This window comes from Arvicola amphibius, chromosome 15, assembly GCF_903992535.2.
Source record: "Arvicola amphibius chromosome 15, mArvAmp1.2, whole genome shotgun sequence".
Lineage (NCBI taxonomy): Eukaryota > Metazoa > Chordata > Mammalia > Rodentia > Cricetidae > Arvicola > Arvicola amphibius.
The window spans coordinates 13,614,552-13,637,077 of NC_052061.1; the positions used below are offsets into that span (position 1 = coordinate 13,614,552).

Below are 22,526 nucleotides of genomic sequence, written 5' to 3' on the forward strand. Positions count from 1 at the left end.
GGGCTGAAGGCTGGAGAGCTGGCTCAGCGGTTAAAAGTACTGCCTGCTCTTCCAGAGGTCCTGAGTTCAATTCCCAGCAACCACGTGGTGGCTCACAACCATCTGTATTGAGATGCAGCGCCCTCTTCTGGTGTGTAGGCAAACACATGGACAGAACACTGTAAACATAATAAATAAATCTTTAAAAGAGAAGAAGAAAAGCTTTTGAAGAGTATAAAGTTAATTTATCCACATACATCCTTACAGATTGTTTACTATAGAAAGGAAAAGCCATCAGAAGGTTTATATCTTCACTAACCTTTTACTCTGTTGTTCTGTTTCGCTCTGGGTTTAAGAGGCGTGAACTCGGTGGTGAGTTATTGACACCCACATTTCCTTGCTTCTTCTGCTGCCAAATTGCATTTCATTTCACTTTTCATTAGCAGTTCCCAAGCATAAAAGTAATTGGTAGAAATATTACAAGGAAAAAAATCTACAGAATTGCTTACAAATCAATATTTAACGTCTGTACATCAAAAAAACATAATAAATGAAATTTCAAATTATTTTTAAGTATGGAAAATAGAAATGCTACAAATGAATGAAGTAATTCATATCCTTATTATAAAAGTAAGTATTCAGACCAGCCTGGTCTACAAGAGCTAGTTCCAGGACAGGCTCTAAAACTACAGCAGAACCCTGTCTTGAAAAACCAAAGAAAAAAAAGGGGAAAAAAAGTAACTATTCATAGACACTGGTGTTTCACCAAAATCTCTCTAGAAAAGTATAGTCAATTTATAGAAAAAATATATTGCTAACATTTATAAAATGAAAAATGAGTAGCATCACGAGATGCAGAAGAGTATCAACTTTAAATGGGTATATGGTTTTTCTTCAATAAAATGGGCTGCATTTGTACTTGTTAGGGAGCGAAAATGTGGTGCCAGGGCCACAGGCACCACAGCGGGTAACTTGACCATATTTGCAGAGGATCTGACAGTTCCTGCACAAAATAGTGAGCTGTATCTACATTTGAAAAGTATGTGCTGCAAATATCTGGAAGCCTGACTTAGATCCCCAAACCTACTGTGAAAAAAGAGACTCAGTTCCTGAAAGTTGTCCTTGACGTCCACATTACACTTCCCATCCCCCGCTTCCCCACACATATACACACACAGTAATGATTCTAAAAATGAAATTGTAGGGCTGAATAGGGTGATGTGCACCTTTAATTCCAGTACTCTTGAAGCAGAGTCTAAGGCCAACCTGATCTACAAACTTGGTTAGCCAGTTTCAGGCCAGCCAAGGCTACATAGTGAATACTACCTTTAAAAAACTAAAATCACAGTGTATATACATACAATCAGAAGGAAATATACCAAAATGCTAACAGTTATTTCCCAGGACTGTTTTCTTTTTATTTCCTATTTAAATTGCATACATATATTTTTAGTAAACTTATTTTAGACATCAACCTACTAAGATTGTACAAATAACAAACTGCCCAAGAAAATTAACCTAAAAGGACAGAGGATTTCAGTCCACAGTCACTACGCCCTGTCTCTTGACTGGTGCAGCACAGTACATCATGACAGGACCACATGGTAGAGAAGGCCAGCTCACCTGTGGTGGCCTAGCAGCAGAGAGAGACAGCAAAAACTGAAGTCACAATACCCTTCAGGGATATCAGGAGCATACCCATTTGTAGGCCTTACCTCCAGAAGTTCCCACCACCTCCAGCAAGCTGCCAAGCAAGTCTTTAATACGTGAGCCTTTGGAGTAGCAATGACTCAAACTATAGCACAAGTCACACAGTGGTCTTTTTCTTTCACCTAGTAGTTTTTCTTACAATTTTTTGTTTTTTCAGGGCATCTTGGACATTATAGTACTCAGTAAAGGGTACACCAAGAACGATGCTGCCATTCATACGCTCAAAAATAACTTTGAAGCAGATGCTTATTTTGTAAAAGTCATTGGTGAGTATTTTAGATGTTACCAATCATCTTGTTTTCCTCTCCCCTCCCCTTTTCTCTCTCTTCCCTTCTACTCATTTCCTGGTACAAGTGCACACTCCTGTGTGGTGCATGTACAGCCCTCCCGATCAGGAAGTAAGCAGCAGCAGAGCATCGTGCTGGCCGTACATAGGCCCATTCAGATATACCAGCTGTCCCACAATGGCTCTCTTTCCCTTCTGGTTTAGTATTCTGCCCAGGATATGTTGAATATGTTGAATTTTTCACATCTTTCCAGACTTCCTCAATCTAGGACACTTTTTCAGTCATTTTCTATTTTTATCTTCATTGGTTTTAAAGAATTCAAATTTTATATTGTTAGATAATCCTCACTATCTAACTCAAGTTACCTGTTTTTGACAAAACTCCACAGCAGGGAATTGCAGAGCAGAGATGCTGCTCTTCCAGGTCACTGGAGCAGGAGGCACATAGTGCACACTGCTCACCTGCTCACAGAGAAGAACAGTTCAGTTTTTTTATATGTGTATGAGTGCTTTGCCAGCATGTACATATATGTACCATATGTGCGCTTAGTGCCCTCAGAGATCAGAAGAGGGGATTGAATCACCTTGAACCCTTGTCCTCTGTGAGAACAGTCCTCCTAACCACTGAGCTGTCTCTCCAGCCCTGAGATGATCAATTTTTATTTGTTAATTTATTTATTTTAATGTGTATTAGTGTTTTGCCTGCATGTATGTCTGTGTGAGGGTGCCGCGGCCTCTGGAAGTGGAATTACAGACAGTTGTAAGCAGCCATGTGGGTGCTGGGACTTGAACTCAAGTCACCTGGAAGAGCAGCTAGTACTCTCAACTTCAAAGCCATCTCTCCAGCCCCATGATGGCCAGTTTTATCTCTCCTATAGCCAGTCTTTCCCTTCCCTGTTTCTACAGACAGAGTTCTGGTATTGTTTGTATCCTTTTTATATCAAACTTTCACCTGCTACCACTAGAGTCTATTATCACTCCTGCCTCCGCTTTTGTCAAATAATGATTCTGCTTTGCATCATTCTTTTTACATTATATTTTTTGTATGTATTGATTGTATTGTGTGTATGGCTGCCTGAGTGTGTGTATCTCTACCACGTGCATGCAGGAACCCTTGTAGATCAGAAGGAGGGTTCTGATCCATCTATCTCCCCTGGAACCGGAGTTACAGTTGTAAGTCACCATGTGGGTTCTAGAAACCAAACCTGGATCCTCTGCAAAACCTCTTAACTGCTGAGCTCTCTCCACACCCCCATCCTTCTACATTTAGGCTGGCATTCAAAGTTTCATTTTGTACAGCCCTTGACCTGTGCCTTGAATCACACACATTTCTCCATGTATGTAAAACCCAGGCTCTCAATACTTAGTGTACATGTTAGTGGTTTGTTGTTTCTTACAGGTTCCTTTTGGACACACATAGGAAAATGGAAGTCAGGCTTCACATATATGTACGTCTAGTCATGTGCCTGATTAAGCTATGGATTTCTGCCACTGCTTCCATTTTTAATACAGCACAGTTTTTCCATGTACATCCCCTGTAGCAGTGAAAGTTTTTCCTCTCATTTCCCTGTGCTATTTCTTCTCTGTAGCCAGTTCCTTGCAGGTACCTGTCTCACTGGGGCTGGGCTCATAAAGGCCTTGTGTATTTTACTATGTATATTCCTGTATTATCTGGAAAGAGTTTAAATACTGCTGTATATTTTAATTTGGTTTTCACGTGTTCATTTTTAGTACGTGGAAATAAACATTTCAATGCAGCTCACTGAACTCACTTATTGTTTCTAGGAAGGTATTTTTTAAAATAGTTTTTTGGGAAATTTTTTCTTTATAGACAGCCATTTGTAAAGAGAAACAATTTTCTTCCCCTCTCCAATCTCTTTGCCTTTTGTGTCTTTATTGTGCTAGTGAGAAGGAATAAGAATGGACATCTTTGCCTTCTTTCCCTCATAAGCATCACATTTCACCACTAGGCACATTAGCTGTACAAGGACTTCTTGTGTCATAGTGAAAAGGTTCACTTCCTTCCTCATTGACTGGGCGTTTTATCAGGAATTAGTGTTGGAAGATAGCTATTTTTTAATACTACTAGAGTTAATCTCTGACCTCCACACATATATTGTGCCCCATATACATCTACACCCCACACACATGAACATACACAAAGATGTTAATTTTTTAACTAATTTTTAAAGACACATGTATAAAATGAACAGATTTTAAGTTTTTTTAATTAATTTTGAAAGACATAGGTATAAAGTGAAATTTGATTTGCTCAGAAATTGAAGTGGGTCCTATCTGTGGTCATGAGTCAGCAAATGTATTAATAGACTTTGAGGGAGGAATTAGAACTTATTTTTAATGTAAGCTTATATCATTAGTAATAGGCTGTTCTTTATCTTTCCACAGTTCTTAGTGGTCTATGTTCTAATGACTGTCCTCGAAAGATAACAGTAAGTAAGCTTAATTCTTTTTTTAAAAAAAGAGATCATACAATTTATTCATTAGCTCCAAAGGATAAAAGACACAGGGACCAGACAGAAACCAGATGTGGTAGATATCAATCAGAACATACCAATGATAAGTTTTAGATCTAAAAGTGCTAAATATCTTAATTAAGTCTAAGACTGTTATCTTCAAAGAACAATACAGTCCCTAACTGTATTCTGTCTTAGGATACACATGTCTTAAATAGAAGAACAGAAAAGTTGAAAACAAAGCCATGCAGAAGGGTATACCACACAGTCATGAACCAGGATGAGGGGATAGCTCTATTAATATCAGAGCAGACAGTGTGGCAAGCAGCTTAACTGGAAGCCGAGAGGTATGCCCATTACTAACTTACTGTCTGCCAGCTGCAAACCCACTGTATTCTGATACTGGAACAGAAATCTGTAGGTTTCAGTTCAGCAATCCCAGCTGGCTGGAAATGAGCTCTTTTCATACAGGGTGACTGAACCTGTGCAAGGCCGGAAGAGGGAGGTGGGCCTTTTCCGTCTGTCCTGGTCCCATGACTGAACCTGTGCAAGGCGGGAAGAGGGGGATGGGCCTTTTCCGTCTGTCTTGGTCCCACTCACAGTCGGTGCCTCTGCATGTAAGGGGCCAGGCAGCTTATCCTCTGTAGGGCTGACTCTCACAGTGCAAGAGAGCATACATGTCCTCTTTGCAAACATCACCACAGCCATACCACTCTTCTGGTTTCAGGGCAAGTAAACGCCACATTATAGACAATAATTACCACATCCAGCTTTTACAAGAGTCTGAACTTGTAGTGATGAGCTGTGGGCAGGCCTGCTTTTCATCCCACCCGGCTCCTGCATAGCTTATGCCCCGAAATAACAACACACAAATTGTATTCATTTAAACACTGCCTGGCCCATTAGTTTCAGCCTCTTACTCACATCTTGACTAACCCATATCTAATAATCTGTGTAGCACCACGAGTGGTGTCTTACCGGGAAAGATTCAGTATGTCTGACCTGGTGGCTGGCTTCATCGGTCTGACCCAGAGAGCAAAGGCATGGTGATTTATTAACTTCCCTTCCCAGCATTCTGTTCTGTCTACTCCGCCCATCTAAAGGTTGGCCAATCAAATGGGCCAGGCAGTTTCTTTATTAACCAATGAAATCAACTCAAACAGAAGACCCTCCCACATCATGAACTCAGCTCTTAAGCCTTGCAAGGCTTTAACCCGCTGAGCAATTTCCCCAGACTCAAAAAATACTAACCATCACTTATATATTAAACACTGAGCCTCAGAGAAGTTAAATTTTCCCAAGTCTTGGAGTCCAGTGAGAAATTTCAACACAATGGTAGATGTTTTGATGATAGTTTCATATCCTTACAATCCATTTAAAGCATTACAATTCCAATACTTTCATGTATGTATAGTCGAGAAACTTCTGTAGTGGAGACATCTTTACTGTACTTGGAAACAAAATAACTCTGAAGTAGTGAGGAAAGCAGGGTTGGCAGGAAGAAAGAGGTTGGTTTGCAATGCATGGAGGGCCCTAAAGCTAAGGTGATTCTTCAGACAGCCTCAACTGAAGCACAGGGTGAGGGCCTCTCAACTCCTGCGTTAATCAGATACCGCACTCAGACATGTGGCACAGCGCGCTTTAGCTGAGAAGAGTTGCCAGGTAGAATCCAGCTGTGAACTAGCAGCAGAATCCAGGAAGTAAATATCTTAGTCCTGACATGCAGGCCTAAATGAAGCAGGAATGCATGATGGTGACCCTAGCAAAGACACCTAGTAATAGGGATCCAGAGCCTGAACCAGCTCTCCTTTGTGACCAAACTAGTATCTAGCATAATTGTCATCAGAGAAGGTTCACCCAGAGACTGATAGGAGCAGATGCAGAGACCCCCAACAAATCATTAGGCAGAACTCTGGAAATCCTGGAAAAGAGAGAAAGGAAGGATTACAGGAGCCAGAAGACACCACAAGAAAACAGTGCACAGAATCAATCAGGATTCATAGAGGCTCACAGAGACTGAAGCAGCAATCAGGGAGCCTGCACGGATGTGACCTATGTCCTCAGCATATGTGATGATTGTGTAGCTTGGGTTCCTGTGGTACTACTACCAGTGGGAGTGGTGAGTGGGGGTTGTCTCTGACTCTTTCCCTGCTTTTGGAACCTTTTCCCTCCTACAGGGTTGCCTCATCCAGCCTTGATATGAGAGGACGTGCCTAGATTTACTGCAACTTTATGCCATGTTTGTTTGATATACATGGGAGGCCTGCCCTTTTCTGAAGACAAAGGAGGAAGAGTGGATCTGGAGTGGGGGTGGGGGACTGGAAGGAGAGGAGGGAGGAGAAACTGCAGTTGGGATATAATATTTGAGAGAAAAATAAAGAATTGGTTTGTTACTGATGGTAAATTGCCTATGTTCTAGTAGATGCCTATCGCCTGCCCCCCATACAGAAATGGCATCAGTAGGCAGCACTAAAGTTAGACTCATTGGACTACTTAAAAGAAGAAAACACAAAAGTGGGGTGCGGTATTGGGGACTTTGGAGCTAGGAGGGGAAAGACAGGTTAGGTATGAAGATACAGTATATAAATGTATGTAAATTTCTAAGAATTAATAAATATTCATTTTTTGCTTTGGTTTTTGTTTTTTTTAACTATATAATAAATTTTCCTGAAATTCAAATCATTTACTTACTTTCCAAGACTAATTATTTCCTTTCTCACTGTAGCCCTTTGGAGTGAATCAGCCTGGACCTTATATCATGTACACAACAGTTGATGCAAATGGATATCTGAAAAACGGCTCAGGTAAGAGCATGTGGGATGGCTACAGCATGTGTGGCATCTTCTTTCGGTGGGGAGGCAAACTGCTGTCACACTCATGTCACAGCCCTGATGAAATTTTTTTTATTGTACTTTTTCTGTGACATATATAAACAGATTTCAAGAGCTATTCAGGACAAAAATATGAACATTTATTTTTTCATTTTTTATTACTGTGATGAACCAAACCCATTATCCTTATTTTTCAGCTGAAATAACAGAAAATGAGAGGTAACTTGAGTTATCTTAAAGATTGAATTGGCAAATCATATAAATTAGCTCATTTTAAGAGAAGTGAGAGCTAGAAATTTGATTAATACTACAATCTAAACTAATCCTATATCTTCTAATGTGGAATAAGAGGTCTAAAATTTGGAGAGATGTCTTTGATATAGTTTTACAAAAGCACAATTTACTTGTACATTGCAACAAATATTATGGAGAAATTCAGTCAAAGAGGAAACAGACTGAAAGATGTCTGCATGTGACATACCTGAGATTCCTTCCAAATTACAGTCAATCCAGCTACCTGCAGAAAAAAATGACAGCCCAGCTAGGTGGCGGTGGTTCATGCCTTTAATCCCAGCACTTGGGAGGCAGAGGCGGGCAGATCTCTGTGAGTTTGAGGCCAGACTGGTCTACAGAGCTAGTTCCAGGACAGGCTCCAAAGCTACAGAGAAACCTCTTGAAAACGAAAAAAAAAAAAAAAAAAAAAAAAAAGGAAAGAAATAAAAGAATAAAAGTCCCAACATTATATGATTTCTTGAGAATCATAGAATCTTGTCCTTGAAGAAGCATAAATAGGCATGCTATAATAACCAGAAAGAATGTGTTAGTGGCCAATTTTGTATTTTATAATGGCCTTATGTAAATTAAGTATTTGTACTACAATGAGTTTATTTTGTAACTAATTATAAACATCTAAGAATTCATTGTGATGGGTGTGGTAGCACATGCCTTTAATCTCAGTATTCAGGAGTAGAGGCAGGCAGGGGGAATCTCTGTGAGTTCCAGGCTGGGTTGATCTACATAGTGGGGTCTAAGACAGCCAGGGCCCTGTAGAGAAACCTGCCACCAAAAGAAAAAGAAAAGAAAAAAAAAGAAAAAAGATGGAAGGAAGGAAGGAAGGAAGGAAGGAAGGAAGGAAGGAAGGAAGGAAGGAAGGAAGGAATACCGATAATGTACATGTACATTATTGTTAAATCTATACATACATTTACATGTGTATGCTTTACACACACACACACACACACACACACACACAAAACCTCCTGGGTTCCCTCATCCATTTTGACATGTCAGCTGGTTTTGCTACTGTCCAGGTCTTGTTTGGGCTACTGTATTGCTGAAATTTTATGGGTACAGCTTTCCTGACCTATATAGGAGACACAGTCTCACAGCAGATGTCTTATTTCTTGATAATAACCATTTCTGACCAGAGTTAAGGTAGAATCTCAAAGTAGTTTTAATTCACATTTCTCTGATGGCTGAGAATGTTAGAACCTTCTTTGAGTTTCTGTTGACCATTTGTAATTCTTTGAGAAGCTTATTCAATTTATTAGCCCATTTATGATTTTGGGTCTTAATGTTTATTTATTTATTTATTGAAGTTTTTTATAGATCCTCAGTAGCATTTCCATGCTTGACATGAAGTTAAAAAAGCTTTTTTTTCCTCATTCTGTAGCTGTCTCCTTTGCTGAGCAGAAGCTTTAGGTTCGTGTAACGCCACTTTGCAATTCTTTGGATCATTCCTATGTCCTATTTTCAGAAGACCCTGGCCTGTGCCCATTAATCTTAAAAGGCTCTCTCCTTACACTTTCAAGTCGTACATCATGGTCTGTACTCAGCTGACCTGAAATTCACGGCAGTCCTCACACCCCAGCCTCGCTAGTACTGTGATACAGGCAGGAGCTAACACATATACCCAGCTTAGTGTATATTTTGATGCCTTTTTGGTTCTAGCTGTGTGAGTTTATTTTGATTCCCTTGGTCATCATGTCTGTTTTTGTACCAGTTCACGCTGGTTCTGTGGCTCTTGAATTTGAGATCAGGTAATCTGAAATATCTTTAGTATTGACTGTTTTTCCAGCTCAGGATGGCCTTGGCTGTTTGGAATCTTATCTACTTCTCTAAGAAATTTAGGATTTTTATTCCAGTACTGTGAAGAATGCCATGGGGATTTTGATGGACACTGTGATGAATCTGCATCATTTTTTATAATATAGCCTTGTCACAACACTAATTTTGACAATCCATGAGTCTTAGAGACATTTTCTTCTGACTATGCCTTTAATTTTTTTCAGTGTCTTAAAAGTTTCCTTTGTAGAAGTCTTTTACATCCTTAGAATTATATCTGATTATTTTTGAAAGCTGTCATGAACCTTGATTTCTTCCTCAGCAAGTTTATCATATATTCTAATATATGTTGCATTTGTGTCCTGTAAACTTGCTGTATTGTAAACTTTACAAGTCTAAGGGTTTTCTACTGGGGTCTTTAGGGTCTTTGAAGTACAAGATCATTTAACATCGGCAAAAGAAATAAATTGACTACTGTTTGTAGCCCTCTTGTTACATTACCCTAAAACTTCCAGCACTTTATTGAGTTAACAGTAAAAAGCAGGAATACTATCTTTCCGATTTTTAGATGAAATGGTCATTTTTCCATATAATTATAGCTATAGATTTGTCATATGTAACTTTTTATTATGTTGACACATGTTCCTTTTATTCCCTACTTTCTTTAGAGGTTTTATTATGAAAGAACGTTAAGCATTGTCAAAGATCTTTTCTGTATCCATTGAGCTGTCCTTGTGTTTTCTGTCCTTAAGTCTATTTATATGCTATAATGTACTTACTGGCTTGCATATGTTGAACCAATCTTAGGAAAGAAACCAGCTTGATCATGCTGTATGGTTTTCTTAATGTAGTCTTAGTTAAGTTTGTCATAACTCACTGAGAACTTTCACATCTATGGAAGACCCTTCCTTCCTTAAGTTGTTTTGGCTGGGTATTTTGTCACAGCAAATGCAGACCAAATACAGCCACCAAACACATAACAGTAACAGCAAAAACAGCTCTAGGATGGAGGGCATGATAAATAATTCTAAATTTTAGTTGTCATGTTACCTAAAAAGTTAATTTTCAACAACATTTAGAGGTCATATAGATAAATAGAAATGTACCATATAAACATACCAAAAAAGAAAATGTTTCTAAGGAGCCAGATATTGGAATTAGTAAATAGAGGCTATAAATCAGCTACCTCTGTATTCAAAGTCTTAAGGAAAAATAAAGTTAAACTTACTAAGTAAAAAGTATAAATAGAGTCATTTTTTAATCAGATAGAGGTAGGAAGGCAGCCCAGTAATAGTAACTTCCAGCATGTATGTGTCCTTCAGTTTAGGCTTCAGACCTACCAAAATCAAGTAGGAATTCTGTAGTTGGAAAGTACAGTATTTGAAGATATTAGTAGATGGCTCTGTGATGTTTGAGCTAGGAAAATAATCTGAACACTTGACTATATATCAGTTGAAGGTATCCTGTCTTAAATTGTAGAAGAAAATAACAGTGACAGTCTTAGAGACTTGTGGAGACACCATCAAGCATACCAAGATATTGATAATAGAAGTATTAGGGCGAAAAAACAGGGAAAGAAAAGCAGAAATAATGTGCAAGTCATTGCTAAAACCACCCAATTTTATGACAAATGTTAATACACACATTGAGAAGATCTACAAACCCCAAATAGGATAAACCCAAAAACCCATATTCAGGCATGTCAAGTCTCAAGAAATATTCTTAAAAGCAACACGAAAAAAGGTAACCTATCACATCATCTGTAGACAAGAAGGCAGTGGATAATACATTATACATGCTGCAAGGGAAACTATCAGTAAAGATGGGCAAAACTGTCCTTCATATATGAAGTACCCTAGATATGCTCAGATAAACTGAAACAGAATTAATCACACTAGCAGAACTCTTTATCACTTAATAGATCCCCTTTAAAACTGATACAGACAGCAATTTAAATTCATACAAATCAGTTCAATAGTTATACTGAAGCAAATTTTTATATGACCTTCCAATTAGATTTCTATTAATCTGAACTAGATTTTTTTTCTGTGCTATTAACTGAAATCACTGGAAGAACCACTAGCATAGTAACACTCAAAATATATTAAAAGAAAACACTGCGGTTCTGGAGAGATGGCTCAAGTGATTAAGAGACCTTGTTCTTGCGGAGGGTCCAGGTTTAATTCCCAGCACCAGCACCCGCATGGCAGCTGCCCATGTTTGTAACTGCAGTGCCCAGATATCTGACTCTCTTCTGACCTATCTGGACACAGACATAAATTCTTTCATCAGGAATTATTTTTAAAGTAAATAAACGAAGCACTCAATCAAAAAAGGATCAAAAGATTGTATCAGAATTGATAACAAGATTATTGTGTTTATAGGGGATTCTCTAGACACTGAAGACAAAAACTGTTACTAGAAATGATGAAAAGGTGAGTCCGTGGTCTGGGGAGATGGTCAGGGAGTCAAGCTGAACAACATCGATCCCCAGGACCCAAACAGTGGAAGGGGACAGCTAACTCGTGCAGAAGGTCCTCTGAACACCACACATATGCCATGACAAGCATTTACACACATACACCAATAATAATAATAATAATAATAATAATAATAGTAGTAGTAGTAGTAGTAGTAGTAATAGTAATAATAATTTTTTCAATATGAGACCATCAGAAGATGCAACAACTCAGTGTATGTATGCACATAACATTAGCACTACAGAATTGATGAAGAATGGAAGGGATGGATAACTCAACAGTAAATAACTGGAGCCAGACATAGTCACGTGTTACTCTTTTCTGTGGTCCCAACTCCAAAGGCTAAAGTAGGAGAATCATATGAGCCCTGAAGTTCAAATATTAGGTTAGCAACATATTGAGACACACTAATTAACAAATGATTGGTTGATTGATGATTGACTGGTGAGGACATCTCTTTCAAAATGGGTCACACAACGAAGCAGTTAATCACTTAAAGATGTGAATACCTAAGAGAAATGCATAGAACACTGCACCTAGAATATGCATTGTTTTTAAGTGCACATAGAACATTTTCTCATATATGCTGTACACTATGTCATGAAACAAAACTCAGGAAATCTTAAAGGACTGAAATCATAACAAGTGTGTTCTCTAACCATATATTAAAAATCAGTAAGAGGGAGCTTAAAATATAGCTCAGCATTTAGAGCACTTGATGCTTATGCAGAAGTCGAGGGTTTGGTTCCCAGCACCCATGTTAGGTGACTCACAACCACCTGTTACTTCATTTCCAGGGGATCCGGATTACCCTCTGGGCCTCTGAAAGCATCTGTATGCATGTAGTGTACATATGTACACTCAGACACATGCACATATTCATAAAATAAGTAAATTTTCTTTAAAATCAAGAACATTTTAGAAGTCTGTAAATATATGGAAATCAAACAACACACTCCAAAAATAAATAATGGACTAGAAAAATTAAAGAAATTAGAAAATACATTGAAGTAAATGTGAACAAAAAATACAACATATTAAAATCCATATAATGCAGCTAAAATCTTTCTTATAGGAAAATCTATTGATTCAAATGCCTACATTAAAAAATAAGAATATACATGAGCAGGGATATAGTTCAGCTGGGAGAATAGTAGTCTGCCATGCATGAGGCCTGTGGATGATCCTCAGCAACTCTTAAACCTGTTTCACTGACCCATAATCCTATAGAACTCTCGAGGTGGAAGCAGGAGGTGCATAAATTTGAGATAATCCTAGATACATAGGGAATTCTAGACCGGCCTGGGCTACTGACCCTGTGGAAATAACTGTCTGTAGTGAGTATTGTAATATTTTACCTTGAGAAACTGGAAAACATAAACCATCTAAGCCAAGCAGAAGACAGGAAATAAATGAAGTAGAGAATATAGAAAAACAGCAAACCAAAGGATACTTTAGAAGCATATTTAAAAACTAGTAAACCTTTTCTTATACTGATCAGGAAAAAAGACAAAAATCAAGTTTGAAATCGATAACTACTAAGTTCACAAAAATAAGAAGACACACAAATGAACAACAAGCTCTTGAAAGAAGTTCAACATCATTTGTTAGTGGGATACAAGTTCAACTCTGATATCAGAGAAGCTGCTTCCTAGCCATCAAGGTGCTAATAACAAGTATTCACTAGGATATGGAAAATTTTGGACCTTCATACAGTTGCTTGAATGTGTATGAAATGGGACAGGTACATTTTACCTTTACATACATATATACTACATTTAATTGATACATCATGATTGTACATATTTATTTATACAATATAACATTTCAAAACATCTATAATGTATAATGATTAGATTGGGGTAACTGGCAAATCTAATACCTCAAACACTTATGATTGCTTCATGTTGGGAACACAAGCGATTGTCTTTGGTGCCTATTTTGGGATAGGCAATTAATTATCCATATTCTTAGGTATATATCTAGTAAATACAAAAATATGTATATTAATGTTCATAGCAGTATTATTTAATGATAGCCAAAGGTGGAAATTACTCGTCTATTAATGAAATTAATTAATAAAACAAATGTATGTATCATGCTGACAGCTAATGAAGTATTGAAACATACTATAGCATGAACCTTGAGAACATGTCAAGTGAAAGAAGCCAGCTACTTTATGACTATATTCATATGAAGTCTTCAGAATAGACTGCTTAGAGAGATTGCCCACAGCAGGAAATGTAGCCTGGCTGACAAGTAAAGTGTACTAGCCGTAGGTATCAAGCTTTTCACTAAAGGTCCTAAAATACATTGTGCTCACTGAGGTAAACTCTTAGGATATCTCAGAGCCATTTGCTATACTTTATAAGAAGATATTATTTATAGTATAGAAATTTTATCTCAAACAAAGCAGATTTTTGTGAACCAATAATCATTAATATTAATTAACTGAATGTTCATCTCACATATATATACCTGAATTTAACATTTTAGGACTTCAAGACTTGATGAGTGCAGTATTTTCAAAGGTGTTTATGTTTGTTTGTTTTTGTCTTCATAAATCTAGCTGGACAGCTCAGCCAGTCAGCACACTTAGCTCTCCAACTACCTTACAATGTACTTGGTTTAGGCCGAAGTGCCAACTTTCTAGACCATCTTTTTGTTGGTATTCCCCGTCCATCTGGAGAGAAGGCAAGTAAACATTTAGTTTATTACAATCTGTTTTAATATTTACCATTTAAACATTTAAATCCAATAATTTGAATATAATTGAATTTAAATTCAGATACTTTGCCTTTAAATAATTAAAAACTGATTCATAGTGACCTGTCTAAGTGTATCTGAGAATGTACCATGATTTGTTACTATATAGTTTTTCCATTTCTTCCCCCATTAAACTTTGTGACTTCTTATCCTTTTTATCTACTATTTCTTCTTAATATATATCTTACAGCATAAGTAATATCTGTTAACATAAAAGTAGCATTATTGCAATTATACACAATTTATATTTCCTGACTTGAATTTTCGCTCCAGTCAGCATTTACACATGGCACTTTGAATAATGCCTGCTAAAAGTGTCCAATAAGTATCTGTTAAGTGAATGAATTCATAACACACAAATATAATCCTCTATACTTAGGATTTCAAATTCTCAAAATACTTGAGGGTTTAGGTTTTTGTCTGGTTGGTTGCTTGATTGGTTGGTTGATTGGTTTCTTTTTCATATTTAAACTAATAATTGCTTTTTATATGTGTTAGCTATTAAATGTTATTAAATTCTCTTTTCAGTCTATAAGAAAACAAGAGTGGACAGCAATTATTCCAAATTCCCAGCTGATTGTCATTCCGTATCCTCACAATGTCCCTCGAAGGTAATATCCTTCCTTGCTTGAACTCAATTTGGTAGATACCCAGTGGCATGTTTTTATAAGCTATCATATTTATATTTGTTTCCCTGAGTGCCCAATGCCTCATTTACTTAGTCAATTTCAAATTATTAAACACACCTACCCTGGTGTTTCATAAGGGATAAATTCATTCCTATTAGGGCAAAAGGCAACTTAACTAGTAATTTATACATATTATATATGTTTAATTTTCATTAGTTGTAAATACTAATTTTATTTATTTGTTTGGGGTGTGTGTGTGTGTGTGTGTGTGTGTGTGTGTTTTACAGTGCTGGGAGTTGAACCCATTGCCTTGTGCATACCAAGCAAGCATTCTACCAGTAAGCTACTCTCTTAGCTCCGGTATTTATTAAAATTTTAGATGGGTATATGAAGTGGAATGCTAGAACCAGCACGTGTCATCTCATGAGTTCACTGTGTCCATCTTTTTCTATCTTTATTCAGTAAAGTCTTATTAAAGTCTGTTACTGTGATAGAATTTACCCCATGAAAACTAATACATGTCATAAAGCAGATTTACACACCCTGCTAGACAGCTGACTTGTCAGGACATCACTGCATGTCTAAGATAACACTAGTAAAAGTAGCTGCTTGCCTGCTTCAGAGCTGGAGTAGATTGAGGTTTGGTTTTGTTATTGTGATAAAGTCTCACCATGTTGCTAGGCTGATCTGAAACTTAGGGACTCCAACAATCCTCCCACGTCAGCCTCTTAAGGCCCTGAAACTACCATGCTTGGCCCTGGTGCCTGCTTTTGTTTGTTTGTTTGTTTGTTTGTTTGGGGGTTGCTTGTTTTGGTTTTTCTTTTCATTTTGTTCTGGTTTTTTTTTAATGGTCCAGTGTTGTATATTTGTGGTACCTTTCTCTACATGAAGTTGATAAGAAACTATAAAATGTGTCTGAAAAGCAGGAAAACTATAGAACATGTAGTAATAATAGAGTAGTACACTGTGATGACTCATTTATGTTTATTGTCATGGACATAGATCAGTATGCGACAGGGAGGGAAAAAAGAAAACAAGCAAAATGGAGAAATATATATTGTTATTTTTAAAGAAGATATCTGTACATACATGGTCATGTATGCATATCTCTGACAGAGTATACAAGAAATCTCCTGAGAAGACAACTGAAGATTAACCTTTTATTTCTCTTCTAATGAAAATGACAAATATCTCGATCTTTGGGGGAAAAGATCTATTTTTTAAAAAAATAGAACTAAGAAGGGAAAGAAACAACAGTTTTAGGGGCTAAAGAGATGACCCAGTAATAAAGAGTGATTGCTGCTCTGGAGAAGACCTGACTTCAGTTCCCAGCATCCACATTAGGTGGCTCACAACCACATGTAACTCCAGCTCCAGGAGATCTGAGTCCCTCTTCCATAGCCACACATCCATGCATACATGCGTGCACACAAAATAAACAGAAATTATTTTTAAATGTTTTATTAAAACTGGTTTTTTTCTGAACGTAATAGTTCACACCTGAAACCCCAGTACCAAGAACCTGAGGCAGGATAGATAATCTCAAGGATACATTGGGGGATATATATATATCTCCATAGCAAGACCCTGTCTCAAAAAAATACATAAGTTTTATTTTCTATTGTGAGGTCTCAACAATACTCGTTTTTCTTAAGGCTTATACTTACAAATTTCTGAAAAATCCTGTCACAGCTTTCTTCCATAATCAGAACATTTTTCATGTTTCTCTTGCTCTTTCCAAAGAAATGTCCTTTTCAAATTTATGTACATAATAAAAACCCTAATTGATTTTTGTTTGAGGTGTATTCTGAGATTTACTGACTAAAGACTAACTTATGGATCAATAAATTTTAATTATGTCAAAATACATCAATAGCTACTTGCTGTTCATTAGAATGATCTTGCCCTTATTAATCTTTTAAAATGAGAACGCAGTCGTTTCCTGTTTCCAGAGAGGACAAGAAGCTCTGTGTGCATAACTGCCCACAGAGTTAGAAATAAGACCCCAAATGTAGGCTTTGCAGTGTTTACAGGTGCTGCATTATGTTTAGTGTTTTAAGAGAGAAGACCTAATTATGTTTATGCTGATGTCATTGTCTATATATTGACATTCATGGAGAGGCTAAGTGACTTTGCTAGTCTCAACATAAAAGTTACTATGATAATTTTAAAATGCCCAACATAACATTGAAATGAAGCAAGTTTTACAGAGCCGACTCAGACATAAGATTGTTTTACTTACACTACATGTGTGGGTGGGGGCATCAGAAACTAAGGCTTAGTGAAATCACGTGACTTACAGAGCCATTAGAGTTAAAAATGTCAAATTCAACACATCAAAATGTTCTTTTTAAAAGACATCTTTAGTTGTCTAAAGTACCATTGGTAAGTTTACTTAATAATTCTGAAAATCAAACTCAAAAATACATATTATATAGCTCATCAACAATTCTACTTCAAGAAGATTGAAAATAAATCAGTTGTAAAGTGTTGGCCCTGCACACATGAAACCCTGGATTTAATCCCCAAAACCATACATGAAAAAGAAAATTCTAGTTCAGTTCTAAGAAAATGATGAACACTTTAGGATCATCAATATTCTTCAAATTATCTAAATTTAATTGCTTTTGTTAGATGAGTGAGTGATTTAACCAATGAAGTTTCATTAATTAATAAGCTTCTTTGCTTTCTGATCTCAATTTAATCGTGTTATTATGTTAAAATTTACAATTTTATTATTCTGTTTTTACAGCTGGAGTGCCAAGTTGTATCTTACACCAAGTAACATTGTCCTACTGACTGCAGTAGCCCTCATTGGTGTCTGCATTTTCATCTTGGCAATAATTGCCATTTTACATTGGCAGGAAAAGGTTTGTTTTTCAGTGTAATTTTGGTTAGTTTACTATGGTACAATGTTTCTCTTCAGAACTGAAGAGCTGGGCTATATAACTCCATGATCGAGGGAATAGGCTCAATTCCTAGCAGCACACAAAGAAAGAAGAAAGTAATTCCAGATACTCAGCCATAGATGCCAGCAATGTCCTCCAAAAAGGCTTCTGTCACAAAGGAGAGGGTTTCTCTTTTTTTCTTTGGACTGCCATGCCTACCAGAATTATGTTTTGCTAACTAAAATTGCTATTGTATCTCGCTGCTCTTGTAACTTACGAAAAAGAGAACATGTTGATTATTCTGATAAATATTTATAGATTTGTCACTCTGAAGAAAAATCACTCATGTATGAGAAATAATAACCCAAAATTATATATTCAGTTAAGTTTAGGATTGTAGACTGACACTGTACTTTGTCTAAAAGCAACATAATCCAAAGCACTCTATATTTCTTGACCTGTGAGAGGAAACTAAGTCCCTTATTTTATCAGGGTCTGACTGTGGGGTAAGTGTAGGGTCACAACAGCTCTGGTGCAGTAGCTGAAGCTGGCTGCTTAGCCATGTACGCACTGTATCACCTGGGACTCTGGGCCTTCTATTTCTTTACCCAGTTATTCACCTCTCCCAGCTGCTGCTATTTCCCATTCTCCCAATGCACCTTTCCTACACATTTGCCAAAAGCCCTCTTCTTTCTACACTTCCCAGCCTGTTTCCCCTAAAAAATCAACTATCATATCTCAAAATGTTTTCTCTTCATCGCTGTCTCTCAAAGTTTCTGTCTCCATTTCTAGTTGTAACAATGATCTATCTATACCAGGATCACTCACCCCAAAGCCAATATTCTAAACTTCCTCGCTCCCCTTTCTGACTCATCTTCAGCGTTAGTCAGCTGCCTTCCTGAGGATCCCGGCAGCTGCCCCCACGTCTCAGCTCCAGGCCGGTCTCTCCCTGGGCTGCACTGGACCCTGCGCTCATTGTCTGTCACTCACCCTCTTGCTCACTTCAGGTCACTTCCCACTGTCTAAGACACAGTGTTCCTTACCCAGGCCCTCACACTCCACAGTATCCCAGCTAGTGTGTGTGCTCCGTTTCCTTTCATGTGTTCCACATCCTACACTCGCCAGGCTTCCTCATGCTAAACTCCAGCTTGAAATGAATGCCCCTTCCCATTTCCATAAACCGTATCTTCAGAGCTTGCCCTTTCCTCACTCAAACCCAAAGTAAAGCAGTTAGGGTCAATCTGATGCGTGGTCGGTTTTGTTTTCATCCTTTCTAGGCTCTAAGTGCTTGAAGAACAAAATACAAAACTTTTACTCTCCAAGTCCTCCTGTCTTACTAGGAGAAGATGGTCAGTTAAGATCTGCTAAATCAATAAGCTAACTGAATATACTTAATAATCATCTTAATATACTGAGTGTAGATTGGTTTGTTAGCGGTAGTGGTAACAGTGCTTCTGTTCTAGCTTTCAAGTAGAGAGTAAGTAATGATAATGTAAACATTTCTTTTTGATTTTTAAATTCAAGTAATATATCCTTATTTATATAATAGCTACTAGATCTATACAAATATTTTTTAATATTGTTGAATTATGAAAATCATACCTGTTATGTTCTAAATTTCTTTGATATTTTAAAAAACTATGTTTCAGAAATGAATCTTAATATTTTCTGAGCACTTAAATTACTCTACAATTCTCTTCCAGAAAGCAGACGACAGAGAAAAACGACAGGAAGCCCATCGGTTTCATTTTGACGCTATGTGACTTTGCTTTAAGTATACATAATGGAACTCACTTGATTAGTGAAATACTACATTTTGACTCATAGTAAAAAAAAATAATGGATTTGAGATATTTATAAATTATGCCATCTTGTTAATTATTGAAAAATACTAAAATAAATATGGCCTGGATATCTCATAAAGTCTTTTTTAAGCACTTTGTATGTAATAATTGGGGTTCTTTATTCAGTAGTACTGAACATTTCTGTTCCTTTGTGGGATATGTTGCATGGACTCTTGTGTGTTTGCACTTATAATCTTACTAGAATAATGAAGGTGGAAAGACATGTAAATAATAATATTTAAATGAGCTGGGGCAGAGGCACTGTTCCACCTGAATTGATCTTGCTTCTTATCTTAAAAAATGCAAACTATACTTTCATAAATATATGGCAGATAAAGTTATTAAACTAACATTTATCACAGATCAGAGCTCTCATGAATGGCACAGAATGAGACTAATTAGCCTGGCTTTGGATCACAGTAGGACAGACTGCCTCAGACACCTGGCTCTACAACCTAACAGTTATTTGAATTTGGCGATTGCTTAGCCTCTCTGGAAGCCTCAGTTTTGTGTATATTGTGACTCATATGTACGATGTGCGTGGCTCAGTGCCTAATTGTACAATAAGTGTTCATCAGGCAGCAGCTGTCATTATTGCTGTCTAGGTGATTTTATTTGACTGCTATAGATAATTTTCAAAATATAGAGAATTGATAGTTATCTTAAACATAAGGACATATTCTTGGGAAACTTAAAATCTTGGTGGTACATATCTTAAAAAATTATTTGTTTAACTAATTGTTCTCCATGAGTAAATGTGTCCTTAAAATTGGTATTGAATGCTAATCCTTGTGCAATAATGAGAAGCGTTTGGTCTCCTGAAAGAAAGCTGTTACAGGCGGGATCCGGAAATGCACATGCGCCAGGACATTTCTGTCCTCGGGCTGGGGAGTCTCTCATCTCAGTGCAGGCCTCAGAGTTTATATTGTGAACTTCGCAGTGCCAAAGTTTACTTTAAAATTATTTAAATCTAGAGGTCAGGAGAGCAGTTATCAAATAATTATCACAGCTAACAGTGTTCTGATTAGCAAGACATGCTATGGCTGTAAAATATAAAAATTTCTCTGAGAAAGTTTTGTTCATGTTATTCATTACAGTTCACTGAAGGACGTGCGTTCATTTTTCTTTCTATCTAAGCATGTTAATATATCTTCTAATAAATCTTCCTTACTGAATGAAAGCACTGTGGTGAGCATTTGAATAATTTTTTGGCGCTTTCGAGGACAGCAGGTATAATGGCTGTGGATGAGGACCGCAGTGAAAGACTTGCCTGTTACCTCCAGGAGCCACAGGCAGGACTCAGGTTAGCCCGTACTTTTACAGAGATAATTAAGCTTAGTACCTTGCCATTGGTAAAACATGAATTCTAAAACTCACTTGGAGTCAGGATCTAGAAGGAACAGTGTTATAGATAAAATGTTTGTGACAATTAAATATATCTGGTGACAATAATATTTCTGTATTACCAAACACAACTTTGATATTTATTGGGTGTAGCAGGTTTTTAAAAAAAAAAAAAATGTGAGACCAGGTAGTGGTGGCTCATTCCTTTCATCCCAGCACTCCGGAGGCACAGACAGGTGGATCTCTAAATTCAGTTCCAGCCTGGTCTACAGAGTGAGTTCCAGGACAGCCAGGACTACACAGAGAAACTCTGTCTCAAAAAAACCAAACAAAACAAAACAGTGTCACTACACTGAGATTCCACAGAGATCCTTCTGTTAGTTTTACAAGTTCTGTTGGAGAAAGCAGACACAACTGGACACCCCAACTTTGTGACTTCTAATTAGTCACTTCATGCCAAGCTTTGGTTTCTTCATCAAACAAGGATAGTGAGAAACACCTGCCGTGAAGACCTTTCTAGAGCCAGGAATGGCAGTGTCCATACAGAAGGCACAGGGAACATGCAGCTCCTTTCCTTCCCCCGCTGACAGCGGCCAGCCATCACATCCTGGTGTTCTCTGCAGGGCTGTATTTCAGTGGTCCTCCTGAGTAATGACAAGTGATTAAGATTTACAGTCAGTCTGGAGAGATGATTCAGTGCTTAAGAACTCAAGCTGCTCTTCCAAGTTCAATTCCCAGCACCCACTGGAGGCCCATAACCATCTCCAGTTCCAGTTCCAGGGGATCTTACACCCTCTTCTGACCGCCACAGGGACCAGGTACAAATGTGGCACATAAACATACAGGTGAGCAGAACACTCGTAAATAATCTAAAAGAGGCCTAACGGTCACTCAGAAAATGCCGTAAACACGTTGCCAAAGCTCTGTTGATTTGGACTCAACATCACATTTCCTGTCATTCTTACAAATACCTAAAAGTTACTTCAAAGGAAACTGAAAAGTTAAATTATGTCCCAGAGACCTGGGTGATAAACCTGTCCTTGTAAATGACTAAAAGCCAGCCTGACTTTCCATTCCTGCTTATTTCTTAAGCTAGTAAAATAATTACCAGGCAAAGAGATGCCTGTAGTCAACAGCTGTGCCAAAGGAGACGGAAGGAAGCTGGGACAGAGTGGAAAAGGAGCCGAGCACTCCAAGGGGAGATAGCATCCCCTCTCCTGTCCACAAGGCA

General features: G+C 37.6%; 1 protein-coding gene across 1 annotated transcript in view; it reads left to right on the plus strand.

Annotated features, from left to right (window-relative positions):
• The window catches only part of Itfg1 (integrin alpha FG-GAP repeat containing 1), a 120,633-nt gene extending 99,502 nt beyond the window's left edge, over nt 1–21,131 (plus strand). Inside the window, exons 12-18 of the mRNA XM_038312378.2 lie at nt 1,847–1,955; nt 4,382–4,425; nt 7,175–7,253; nt 14,394–14,518; nt 15,119–15,201; nt 17,972–18,089; nt 19,811–21,131. Of these exons, the coding sequence (XP_038168306.1) occupies nt 1,847–1,955; nt 4,382–4,425; nt 7,175–7,253; nt 14,394–14,518; nt 15,119–15,201; nt 17,972–18,089; nt 19,811–19,870 (618 nt within the window). The 3' untranslated portion in view covers nt 19,871–21,131. The remainder of the gene's footprint in view (nt 1–1,846; nt 1,956–4,381; nt 4,426–7,174; nt 7,254–14,393; nt 14,519–15,118; nt 15,202–17,971; nt 18,090–19,810) is intronic.
• Nucleotides 21,132–22,526: the final 1,395 nt, after the last annotated feature.